The sequence below is a fragment of the Ipomoea nil genome, unplaced genomic scaffold (genome assembly GCF_001879475.1).
Source record: "Ipomoea nil cultivar Tokyo-kokei standard unplaced genomic scaffold, Asagao_1.1 scaffold1026, whole genome shotgun sequence".
Lineage (NCBI taxonomy): Eukaryota > Viridiplantae > Streptophyta > Magnoliopsida > Solanales > Convolvulaceae > Ipomoea > Ipomoea nil.
The window spans coordinates 2,037,429-2,049,879 of NW_017617454.1; the positions used below are offsets into that span (position 1 = coordinate 2,037,429).

General features: G+C 33.4%; 1 protein-coding gene across 1 annotated transcript; it reads left to right on the plus strand.

Moving 5' to 3' along the window:
• The first annotated feature begins 1,742 nt into the window (after positions 1–1,742).
• Positions 1,743–5,671, plus strand: LOC109180182 (mitogen-activated protein kinase kinase kinase YODA-like). Its single transcript, XM_019329669.1, has 10 exons — positions 1,743–2,466; positions 2,556–2,945; positions 3,501–3,588; positions 3,675–3,737; positions 3,830–3,993; positions 4,072–4,147; positions 4,240–4,299; positions 4,427–4,552; positions 4,806–5,015; positions 5,102–5,671. Exons 1-10 carry the CDS (start codon positions 1,928–1,930, stop codon positions 5,198–5,200), a joined length of 1,815 nt encoding a protein of 604 aa, XP_019185214.1. The 5' UTR covers positions 1,743–1,927; the 3' UTR covers positions 5,201–5,671.
• The last annotated feature ends 6,780 nt before the right edge of the window (positions 5,672–12,451 follow it).

Sequence of the window (12,451 nt, forward strand, 5' to 3'; positions counted from 1 at the left end):
CATTCATGAGATGACAATCTTCAAATTCTTCTTTCCAACTTTTCAAATATTGACTCGAGATTTCAAAGTACAAGCATCTTATCTTAAAATAATTTTTTAATTATCAAAAAAATCTCAACTCTAATATCAAGCTTAAGAATATGTGCACTCAGTAAACTCTTGCTCATACGAGTTCGACTAAGCTGGTATTAACAAGAAGTGAACTTACAACTATACATATACGAGAATCGTGTTTCATTCACTCAATCATCCTTTTTGAAGCATTTTAAAAACTACCTTGCTTAGGCTAAATAGTTACATAGTACAAATCAAAATGAATATTTGACTATAATTACTCTATTGTAAAAATTTGGTATATGAGTTATATTATATTTGTGTACATAATATTGTGTGTGGTTAGTATTTAGTTTGACTTAGCTATAGTATAGGAGTAGATTAAGTTAGCTTAATCTCCTTAGCTATGTATTGTTGGTTCTATTCTTTCAGATAATTCAATTACGTTAATTCTCTCACTCATCTGGTATCACATATTTTCATAAATACAATAATGTTTTATTACGTCATATGAAATATTAGGCTCTAGTCAAGCATTCTTCACCCTAAAGGTTGAATCCCTAATTCCAAAGACTTCTTCACACCTTGGCTCGAGAGGGCTCTAGTCAAGCTTAGTAGGTTCTAATATGGAGTAAATATTAATCAGTTCAATTGGGTAACACGAAATTTAGAGGCTCAAATTTGCTCTATATATATATATATATATATATATATATATATATATATATATATATGTATGTATCATATATTATTAAATAATACTTATTCGACACACATAAAGGTTTTGTTTCGTAAAATATTAGTCTATCAGTCAATTTTGACTTATTTGACAATTATTAATTGTTTGATTTTTTAAAAAAATCAACTCCAAAATGTTAAAATTCAAAAAGCTGTTCAAAGCAACTTTTTTAATTAGCTTTTTGAGAAAAGAAATTATACCGAACAGCTATTAGCTAACCGCTAATTTACCAAACATCTTTCTACAATCAGCTAATATTATAAACTAATTATACCATTTAATTAATCTAATCAGCTAACAGTTATCCGCTAACCGTCATTTACCAAAAAATTCGTCAATGTTGCATAACGGATGACACATTAACTTGTACAGTTGTACCTATTAATCAATTTTGACTTATTTGACAACTATTAATTGTTTGATTTTGTTAAAAATTAACTCAAAAATGCTAAAATTTAAAAAGCTGCTCAAAACAACTTTTACAATTAACTTTTTGAGAAAAGAAATTATACCAAACAACTGTTAGCTAATAACTAATTTACGAAACATCTTTCTACAATCAGTTAATATTATAAACTAATTATACCATTTAATTAATTCAATCAGCTAACAGTTATCCGCTAATCGTCATTTATCAAAAAAGTCGTGAATGTTGCATAACTGATGACACATTAACTTGTACAGTTGTACCTATTACCTTTTGATTATGTCTGAATCATATGAGAGAGGTATGTATGTGTGTCATCATATATGTGATAATATTTTCTATTTCAATAACATATTTATAATTTGTCTTCAACAATCAGGAAAAGCGAAAGGGGACCTTTGGAATTTCAGAACTTAGCCGCCGCAAATAAATAATGTGGATAGCGAAAGATTAGGCGCGTAGGCGTACTTAGTCTAAGAAGATGAACATATAAATACGAATTTGACTTTAGGTCTCGTTAATTAGAAATGCGACATTTGGCCTGCGATTGCGACCACTCCACTACCCCAATCATGTTCTCGCCGTCATCCTAGTCGTTGCGGATTCATCCTCCATTTTTTCCGGTGGACTGAACCGCCGTGCAAAAGAATCGTATATTGATGATTGGTCGGTCATTCATAACGTAACCACAACAAATTAAAACGAACATGCATGCAATAAATACAAGAAAATCTCCGGCGACGCCGTGGTGGCAAAGATCGTCGTCCTGGCCGGTCAATTCCGGCAACGCGGGTTTAGACGGTGGCGTGATTGTCGAGAGTGGAAGAAAAGGCGGCGACAAGTTCGCCTCCTTCGGAATCTCTTTTTTGTTCCGCCGGCGGCGGCTGAGCAGCCGTGTCAGGAAGCTCCGCCACGTTACCGACCACGACTCCGACGAGTTTGTTCCGAGTAAATATAGTTCGTTGGATCATTCACTAGCTAGGTCGTCCTCCGCCGAAACACACAGTTCATCGGATCTCTCTCTAGGCAGGTCGTCCTCCTCCGGATCCCAGCCGTCACCTCTGCCGCTCCCCCCGCCGGAAGTGCAGGCTCTCCTCCGGCGAGACGCCAATTCGTCCCCGTATTTCGGTAAAGCCCATCTCCCTTCGCCGACGAAGTCGCATCCTCGCCGAGACGGAGATAAAAGCAGGGAAACACTCGATTCTCATTCTGAATCCCCCGGCGACGAAGCTCATTTACTACAGAGGTACAAATTTAAAGAAGAAAATCTTAATTTCTTCAATTGATTCTCTTTCTTGCTCTTAGTAACGAAACTTTCCTGTTTTTTATGTGCAGATTTTTTAACCAGGCTGCTGGAAGAACAAGAGAGAATCAAGTAAGTCACTCCAGGAAGTCGCCGGCGCGGGAGCCTGAAAAACTCTCCGGCCCGAGTTTAGATGCAAGCTTCTGTTACTGGTTATCGCCGGAGAAGAAGACCGCATCCAGCATTGACAATTCTCCGACTCAAAGTCCTAATCGGAGCTCAAGAAACGCAACTGGCTCTGCATCTCCTTTAACAAGGCGTGGAAACAATGCTCAGGCCAACAACGTTCACCGCCTGCCACTTCCTCCCGGCGCCGCCTCCCCCTGCCGGAAACAAGACCAGATGCCCTTAAAAGGGCAGTGGCAAAAGGGAAAGCTCATTGGGCGTGGGACATTTGGCAGCGTTTACATAGCCTCCAACAGGTACAAAATTGTCTAAATGAAACCCGCCTTATAACCTTAATCCGATCATAGAGACACCCATCGCGTCGCCCCCTTTCTCGGCCCCTCGGTCGAGTTTGGGGAGCGGATGATGGCCGCCCGTGCCCCCAACTTGGGGTGCGGCTGGCTCAAATGTGAGTCCATGGCGGCCATCATCCACTCCCCAAACTCGACTGAGCGGCCGAGAAAGGGGGTGACGCCCAGGCAGACGTGCTCTCGACCTAACGGCTTCGGGCACAAACGGGCTCTCACCCTCTCTGGCGCCCCTTTTTAGGGGACTTGGGCTCGGTCTGCCCTTGAGGACGCTTTTCCAGACTACAATTCAAACTGCAGGACTTACCAAGTCCAGACATAGTAAGGATTGACAGAACTGAGAGCTCTTTCGAGATTCTATAGGTGGTGGTGCATGACCGTTCTTAGTTAGTGGAGTTCAAACAAGAAAGCTGTATGACCAACTTGGCTGGGTTGCCGTGCTATAATATACCTTTTGATCTCCATACATATGTCACTGAATCATTGATTTGTTCTTGTTAAAAGGAAAACTGGAGCATTATGTGCAATGAAAGAAGTTGAAATATTCCCGGATGATCCAAAATCTGCAGAATGTATAAGGCAATTAGAGCAGGTTAGTTGTATTCAATTCCTTAATGCAGGAAATTGAAGTTTTAGTATATGTCTTAACGGACTTAGCTAATTATAGTGTTTATGCAGGAAATTAAAGTTCTTAGCAACCTTAAACACCCAAACATTGTGCAGTATTATGGCAGTGAAATAGTAAGTGATAGATCCTGCAGGCAGAATCATATATTAGTTGGAATATAATGCATGAATGCTGTCCTTAATGAAGTGTTTTCAATTCCCTTCAGGTTGGTGACAGGTTTTTCATATATCTTGAATATGTTCATCCTGGTTCTATCAACAAGTTCATTCGTGATCATTGTGGAGCAATTACAGAATCTGTTGTTCGTAGCTTCACCCGTCATATCCTTTGTGGTTTGGCTTACTTGCATAGCAAAAAAACCATCCACAGGTAAAAATCAGAGGACAGAACTCTAGTAAGAGCATTGTTTTCGGGCCATCGAGTTTGAATAGTGATAAAATTTCGCAGAGATATCAAGGGGGCTAATCTGCTTGTTGATGCGTATGGTGTAGTCAAGCTTGCTGATTTCGGGATGGCTAAACATGTAAGTATGGAAGAAACGATATCCGGTGTGAAAAAAAAATATTGTCACTAAAATCAACTTGTTTTCATATACCCTTTGTTCTTGTGGTTCAGCTTTCTGGGCAAGCAGGGCCGCTTTCTTTGAAGGGAAGTCCATACTGGATGGCCCCAGAGGTGCATATCTATCTTTTTCTCAGTTTACGTTAGACTAATCTTATGCCCCCCAGAACCAGAACCTGCCTAGGGCCGGGTCACAGTCCCATAATAAGCATATTAACATCTGATATGTTGTTACCTGCAGCTTTTGCAGTCAGCTGCAGCTAGGGATCCTAATGCTGATCATGCTTTAGGTGTTGACATATGGAGTTTGGGTTGCACTATAATCGAAATGATGAATGGGAAACCGCCTTGGAGCGAGAACGAAGGGGTAAGCGTTGTCTTTTTCACTGGTGGTATTAGAACCATAACAAGAACAAGAAACAATAATAATGACAGAAAAAAGTAAAGAAGACAAGATTTACGTGGTTCGGCAATGTATCTACGTTCACGGGAGTGCAACTATACTTTTAATTCATAGTAATGGTGATAGTGATGACACAACACTTTAAGGATACAACCAATGAGACAAACTCATATTCCTAATCCTTATATGAGACAAACTCAACATGTATATACTACAGGCTGCAGCCATGTTCAAGGCTCTGAAGGAATCTCCACCAATACCAGATTCACTCTCACCTGAAGGGAAAGATTTCTTGCGGTGCTGTTTCTGTAGAAACCCGGCAGACAGGCCGACGGCTAGCATGTTGTTAGAGCACCAGTTCATAAAGAACTCTCATCAGCTACATTTTCCTCACTGTGTCCGCTCACCAAACGGCCTCAAACTAACTGTAAGTCATGCTCACTTTCACCAAAAAGGCAAAAAACTCTATCTCTCCCCCCATCTCATTTTTAAGTGTTGTGATATGATGAACAGGATAATCTGCAGATTAAGAAAGAGCATTATCGGTATCAGAAACACGAGAAAGGGAAACTGTTCCCTAACACATTGCCCTCAAAGGAACTTCGAGCATGACAGAATGAATCCAAAGTGTTGTCATTTCCTTGCCCACAAAACGTGAAATCTCGATCTTAATTAGTGTTTTTTGACTGTAAAGGTTTACATACATGACCAGAATCTTGAGTGGAAGACTTCCAGTTCTCCAGTTAGGATCAGGTATAAGCTAGCTGTGCAAAAGCTACAGCTCATTTTTTCGCCATGGATCGTTTTTATTTGTCCAGACTAAACACAAACTGGGTAGAATTTACAATTTACAATAAAAGTGTAAATGGATAACAATTTTTACATGGGAACCAAATAGGTTAAAACCATGGATTTTTTTTTATTTTTTATTTTTCTGCCCAAAAGAGTCAAATCTCGGTTTGGGCAGTGGGTAATTGTAAGAAATTTGTGAGTGAGTTATGGTAGGAATACATGTGATGGAATTTTATTATTCTGTAATTCATATAAATTAAACAATTATATTTATTAACATCTTGATTGGTCTTCTTCCTTCTCTCAATAATTAATCAAACACTTATGATTGAGAATAAATGATTTAATTTAGGAATAAGAATCAAATAAGCCACTGAACTGCACACCAAACTACAATTAGATCATCGAACTCAAAAAAGATGTAATTAAGTCTCTGAACTACACAAATTTATGCAATTATGTCTAAAATGACTTGTTTACATGCTATGTAGGTTGGAAATTTTAAAAATAATTAAAAAAAAAAAAAAAAAAAAAACAGAATTTGTCTCCGGCCATCCTTCGTCTCCATGGCAGGGGACGAAGAACTTCGTCTCCAGCCATGGAGACGATCTTCGTCTCCTGCCATGAAGACGAAGAAACCTTCGACGAAGGTCCTCGTCTCCAGGCCATGGAGACGAAGATCGTCTCCATGGCTGTAGACGAAGGTCTTCGTCCCCTGCCATGGAGACGAAGGACGACTGGAGACAATTTCGTCTCTGACCGTTCTGATTTTTTTTTTTTAAATTTTAATTAATTTTTTGTTTAAAATTATTTTAAAAATAATTTTTAAAATCCGCAACCTCCACATCAGCAGAGTATTGGGTAAACAGGTCATTTTAGACCTAATTGCATGAATTTGTGTAGTTCAGGGACCCAATTATTGTTTTTTTGAGTTTGATGACCTAATTGCAACTTGGTGTACAATTCAGTGGCTTATTTGACCCTTATTCCTTTAATTTATAGCCCTTTACAAACTTTTTAACAATTTTGTTTATATATATGGTGCGTTTACATATTTTTACATATAGTGTTGTAAAATTTTTTAGGATAATATTCGTTTGTAGCATTATAATGTTCATTGGAGTGTACATTCTTGATGGTATTTCAGTTTGCTTGTTGATTATTAATTGAATTAACACGCTAAGCTCATTGTTAGAGAACTAACACTCGTTATATGAGATTCCTTTGTCACTTATTGATTCAAATTTTTAGAAATTTCAATTTAAAAATCAATTATGTTCTTAGTAATTTATGCCCATGCATACAAGTATTTCATTGTTACTGTGTTTTTATATTTGATTGTTGGTTTGTAATATTTGATGGATAAAAACAATAATACTAAAAAAATAATCTAAAAAATCTAGATTAATACAAATTTTACTTCGTTAGTTTTTATAAAACAGCATAGTTACACTTACATCACGTTTGGTACACATAATGAATTTAGAAAGAATAGGAATGTTATTCCACAGGGGATGAAATAAGTAAGGAATAATAACTTAAACAAAAAATAATATGGCCTTTTTGCACATCTTTAATTTTAGATAATGCTTTGGACCTTCAATTTAGGTTTGAGGGACATTACTTTGACGGGTTTTGAGTTTTGACATATCTTTTTTTTTTTTTTTTTTTTTTAAATACTACTAGTATTTTCGCCCGTGCGATGCACAGAATGAATTTATTGTAATATATTAAGAATATTTAGATCAATATATAATTATTTAAATTAGAACATCAAATATATAAGTGCAATTGAAGGTGTGGTTTTTATCATTTATGTGTTTTTATGTTATTATCATTGATTTGATTTGAGCAAATAATTGCTCAAAATTAATAGCTAATGTGTAGATGTACGCATGCGGTGCTGTAACTTTGGAGATTTTATTTATCATTGTTTAGTATTTTTTTTTTTATATAAATTAGGCAAATGTGATCGTTCTCTAGCAACTCAGTTATAGGAATGAATTGTTATCTTAATTCATTTGTATGGAAGATATTTTTTTTTTTGTCTAGATATATAACAATTTTTTTATTTAAAAAAAAAAACATAATATCAACGATTGTATTTACACATTATTGAAACCTATTTGTAGACGATATTGATAGTAGCAACACAATCTTGTACATCATCGTCTAGAGCTAACACCTTCAGTCCATCAGGATGGTTGACTCTGGTGAAAATATATAATGATATAATATTAGTCCATTAGCGATCCTTTTATGTTTTAAGTCAATTAGTAATATCAGATTCATTTTCAGTCAATTATTCTTTTTTTATTTTTAGTCAATTAGAATATCATATGCAATGATATTTTTACTTAATTTTCGTTCCATTTTTAATTGATGATGTATAATATTATTATTGAAATATTTCTGTTCCATTTTTAATTTACTTTTAATATTGTTTAAAATATACATTTACTATTTATGATGTAGAATATTATTATTGAAATATTTCTGCCCAACTTTAGTTTCCGTTCCATTTTTAATTAAAATGCAATGATTTAACCATTTATTTTTTCATATTAGTCAAGTATGGATCATTTTTTATTTGCAGTCAACTAATAATATTAATTTCTTTTTATATTTTCAGTCAATTAGTACTATTATATTCATTTTCAGCCAATTATTTACATAATCTCACAAAAAAAAAAATCAGCCAATTATTCTTTTTTATTTTCAATCAATTAGTCAATTAGAATATCAGATGCAATGATATTTTAACCCAATTTTTGTTGAATTTTTAATTGATGATGTAGAATATTATTATTGAAATATTTCTGTTTCATTTTTAATTTCCGTTGCATTTCTTATTTACCTTTAATATTGTTTAAACTATTCATTTACTATTGATGATATATAATATTATTATTGAAATATTTTCTTTTCATTTTTAATTTATCTTTACTTGATGATGTAGAATATTATTATTGAAATACTCACATTTCATTTTTAAATTATGTTCCATTGTTTGAAATTGTGAAAGATTTATGACATAATTGTGATTTGATGTATTATACTGTGTAATATTATTATGAAAAATTAAAATGCAATGATCTGATCATTTTCTTTTCCATTTTGATCAATTATGTATCATTTTTTTTATTTGCAGTCAATTATTAATATTCATTTTTTTTCTAATTAACCTAATTTTTGTTCTTTTTTCCATTTTTAATTTTCAATCAATTATTAATATTCATTTCTTTTTTCAATTTACCTAATTTCCATTTCATTTTTAATTGAAGATGTAGAATATTATTGTGAAATATTTATGTTCATTTTTTTAATTTATTTTTTAATTTACCTTTACTATTTAGTATTTACTATTGTTTGGACGGGAAATAAAATAAATAAAATTTTGTTTTTAATTTTATATATATATATATATACTCACACGTACACATCAATATATATGTAAAAGAAGTTAAATATAACACAATAATTATTTCTAACCTCCACATACGACTTTTTTAATTCAGATGCAGATTTCCCAAATAACTCAATGCATTCACGATCCCATAACAGTAACGGTGTAAAAGAAGTTAAATATAATACAATAATTATTTCTAACTTTCACATAAGATTTTTTAAAATTCAGATGCAGATTTCCCAAATAACTCAGTGCATTCACGATCCCGTAACGGTAGTGGTGCATTCCCACTGGCATCAGTGACTCTTATGGTAACTTTATATTTAAAGGTACCATTGGCCCAATACTTATTGCAATTTCCAATAGTTCCAATAGCCACAATCTTGGCTAACTCCCAAAAGTTTCTGACAATATTAATGTGAGAAGAAATATTGATGATTTAAAATTACATTTGTGTTGACAATTCTAGTATGGAATAGCCTATTAAAATTACATTTGTGTTGAATTCGTAACATTATTTTAAGCAATCAAAAGATTTTAGGTCAAGATATTTGAAAATGAGATTTTGCAAATTATCTCTATATTTTTCATATAAATGATTTTTAAAATGTTTTCTTATTCTATTCATATAATTTGAATCTGTAACCTTATTTTAAGAAATTAATATTCTAATTCACATATTTGAACATGAGATTTTGTGAATTTTCTTAATATTTGCATTTATAAATAAATTATTCTAACCTTGTTTTAAGGAATCAATATTCTAATTCACGATATTTGCAGATGAGATTATGCAAATTTTGTACTAAAAGTATTACTTTGAATTTTTATAAATAATTTATAACAAACTTATTATGCAAAGTTTGTTATATTATAACAAATCCATTCCGTGCATCGCACGGGCGAAAATACTAGTATAATAAAATATTGTTTCAAAAAGAGTGTAGAAAAATGATATGAGACAATCTTTAAGATTGTCACTAGAGTGAACATTCTGTATAATAATATCGATGGGTTGCATCTTGAAACTATATATGCTCTGTCAAATATTCTTAAACATACTCATTTATCATTTGTGCAACACATGCTTTATTATCCTCATATAGAATAGTGGACGTAAAACAAAACATAACCAGTTTGGGATTTGGCATCCTAGGGATCAAACAAAATAGCTAGTACCCAATAAAATAGTCAATACCCAAGTAACCCATTAAAACCACATATTAGTTTCTCACATAAATGTCAAAATATTTGTACCTCAAAAATATCGAATGATATGTGTACCATTTCATTGCAAAAGGAGCATTAAATGTTGCTAGCAAATTCATCGTATATACAATAATTATGTGGAAAAAAAGTATTATTTCTTAAAATATAGTACATATAAATTAAAATATATGTATATATATTTGTTTACTAAGTATATATATTAAAATAAAATAGTATTGGAATATGTATAATTTTTGGATTACGCATCTACGCTGAGGTGGGGCAACCCACATTGACACTCCTATGCGTCTGAGGTGCCTCACAAAAATTTTGGACTACGCGTCTACGCTGAGGTGGGGCAACCCACATTGACACTCCTACGCGTCTACGCTGAGGTGGCTCACAAAATTTTTAGACTACGCGTCTACGCTGAGGTGGGGCAACCTACATTGACACTCCTAATTTTGACCGACTTTCTAGAATATATTGTATGTGAAATAGACATACATTATTTGCCTCATATTCTAGAAGTTTATGAAAAAAACCTAAAGAATGCATATGTTTTGTTAGTCACTCATTCACGCGTTCACACAATCACGCCAAGTAATTTATAAGATTTAATTCGTCTCCATCAATTCTCTTACAGAACCATATCACCATCACCGAAAAACTTCGCCACTAGTGAAGATCTTTCTCGTAGATATATTTCGCATTCAATCAGAGAAAGATACAGTAGTAAAAGGATTTGTTTACATAAGGTATGTTCTTATGATTTATTTGATATTTTGTTAGATTTACAAACTATTGTTTGCAATTTGTTCATAAAAGGTTAAATAAACTCTCGAATTATTTGGTAGGAATGAAGACACTTTGTTTTTGTTATTGCTGAGTGAGATGTCTTTGCCCCTGAGATTGAATGAATATAAAGTTGTCTTCGTTAATCCATGCGAAGGTTATCTGGATCTAGGCTAAGACTAAGGTTTTTGTCTGCGATTTCAATTTTCTCAGTCTCCAACATCGATCCCCAATCCCCGCCCTAATTGGGATGGGGATAGAATTTTTTTTTGGGGGGACGAAGATACCCCTGCTCGACCCGACCCGACCTGGCACGACACGCGCACGCACGCACATATATAATTTTCTTTTAGTTATTATTAAGTAATTAACAATTTTAACATTTTTTATTTGATTATTAAAAATTGTACTAATTAGACACTTTGACTAGGAACGGAAAATCTAGCTTATCCTCGCCTAATTCTCTATGAGAATATAAACATAATTTTTTCTTTAATTCCCTGGCCGGGACGGAGAGTATACTCCACGCTCCGCCCTACGCAGTTGTCATCCTTGCTTAGACCAAGGTAAGAATAGTGGGCAGTCAGTTATTGCTACATGGAAGGGCAATTTTTAATTTTTTTTTTCTTTATTTAGATTTGATTTAAAAAAAAAAGTATCTTTTTCAAAAAAAGAGAAATTTATAGTCACTATCTGAGGGTATATATACAACATAAATGTCAAAAAATTTGTACCTCGAAAATATCGAAGGATATGTGTACCATTTCATTGCAAAAGGAGCATTAAATGTTGCTAGAAAATTTCATCGTATATACAATGATTATGTGGAAAAAAGTATTATTTCTTAAAGAGTGAATTTCATTTTTAGTCCTATTGTTATAGGGGTCATTCCAATTTAGTTCACCATAATTATTTTTGCAACATTGCGTCCACTATTATTAAAAGTGTTCCAATTTTAGTCCACGAAAATAAAATAGACTAAAATTGGAACACTTTTAATAATAGTGGACGCAATGTGGCAAAAATAATTATGATAGACTAAAATTGGAAAAGCACAATAGGACCAAAAATGAAAATCACTTTTTCTTAAAATATAGTACATATAAATTAAAATATATGTATATATATTTGTTTACTAAGTATATATATTAAAATAAAATAGTAATGGAATATATATAATTTTTGTATTATGCGTTTACGTTGATGTGGGGTGATCCACATTGACACTCCTACGCTAAGGTGGGGCAACCCACATTACTCCTACGCGTCTACGCTAAGGTGGCTCACAAAATTTTTGGACTACGCGTCTACGCTGAGGTGGGGCAACCCACATTGACATTCCTAATTTTGACCGACTTTCTAGAATATATTGTATGTGAAATAGATATACATTATTTGCCTCATATTCTAGAAGTTTATGAAAAAAACTTAAAGAATACATATGTTTCGTTAGTGACTCATTCACGCGCTCACACAATCACACCAAGAAATTTATAAGATTTAATTAGTCTCCATCAATTCTCTTACAGAACCATATCACCATCGCCGAAAAACTTTGCTACTAGTGAAGATCCTTCTCGTAGATATATTTTGCATTCAATCGGAGAAAGATATAGTACTAAAAGGATTTTTTTACATACGGTATGTTCTTATGATTT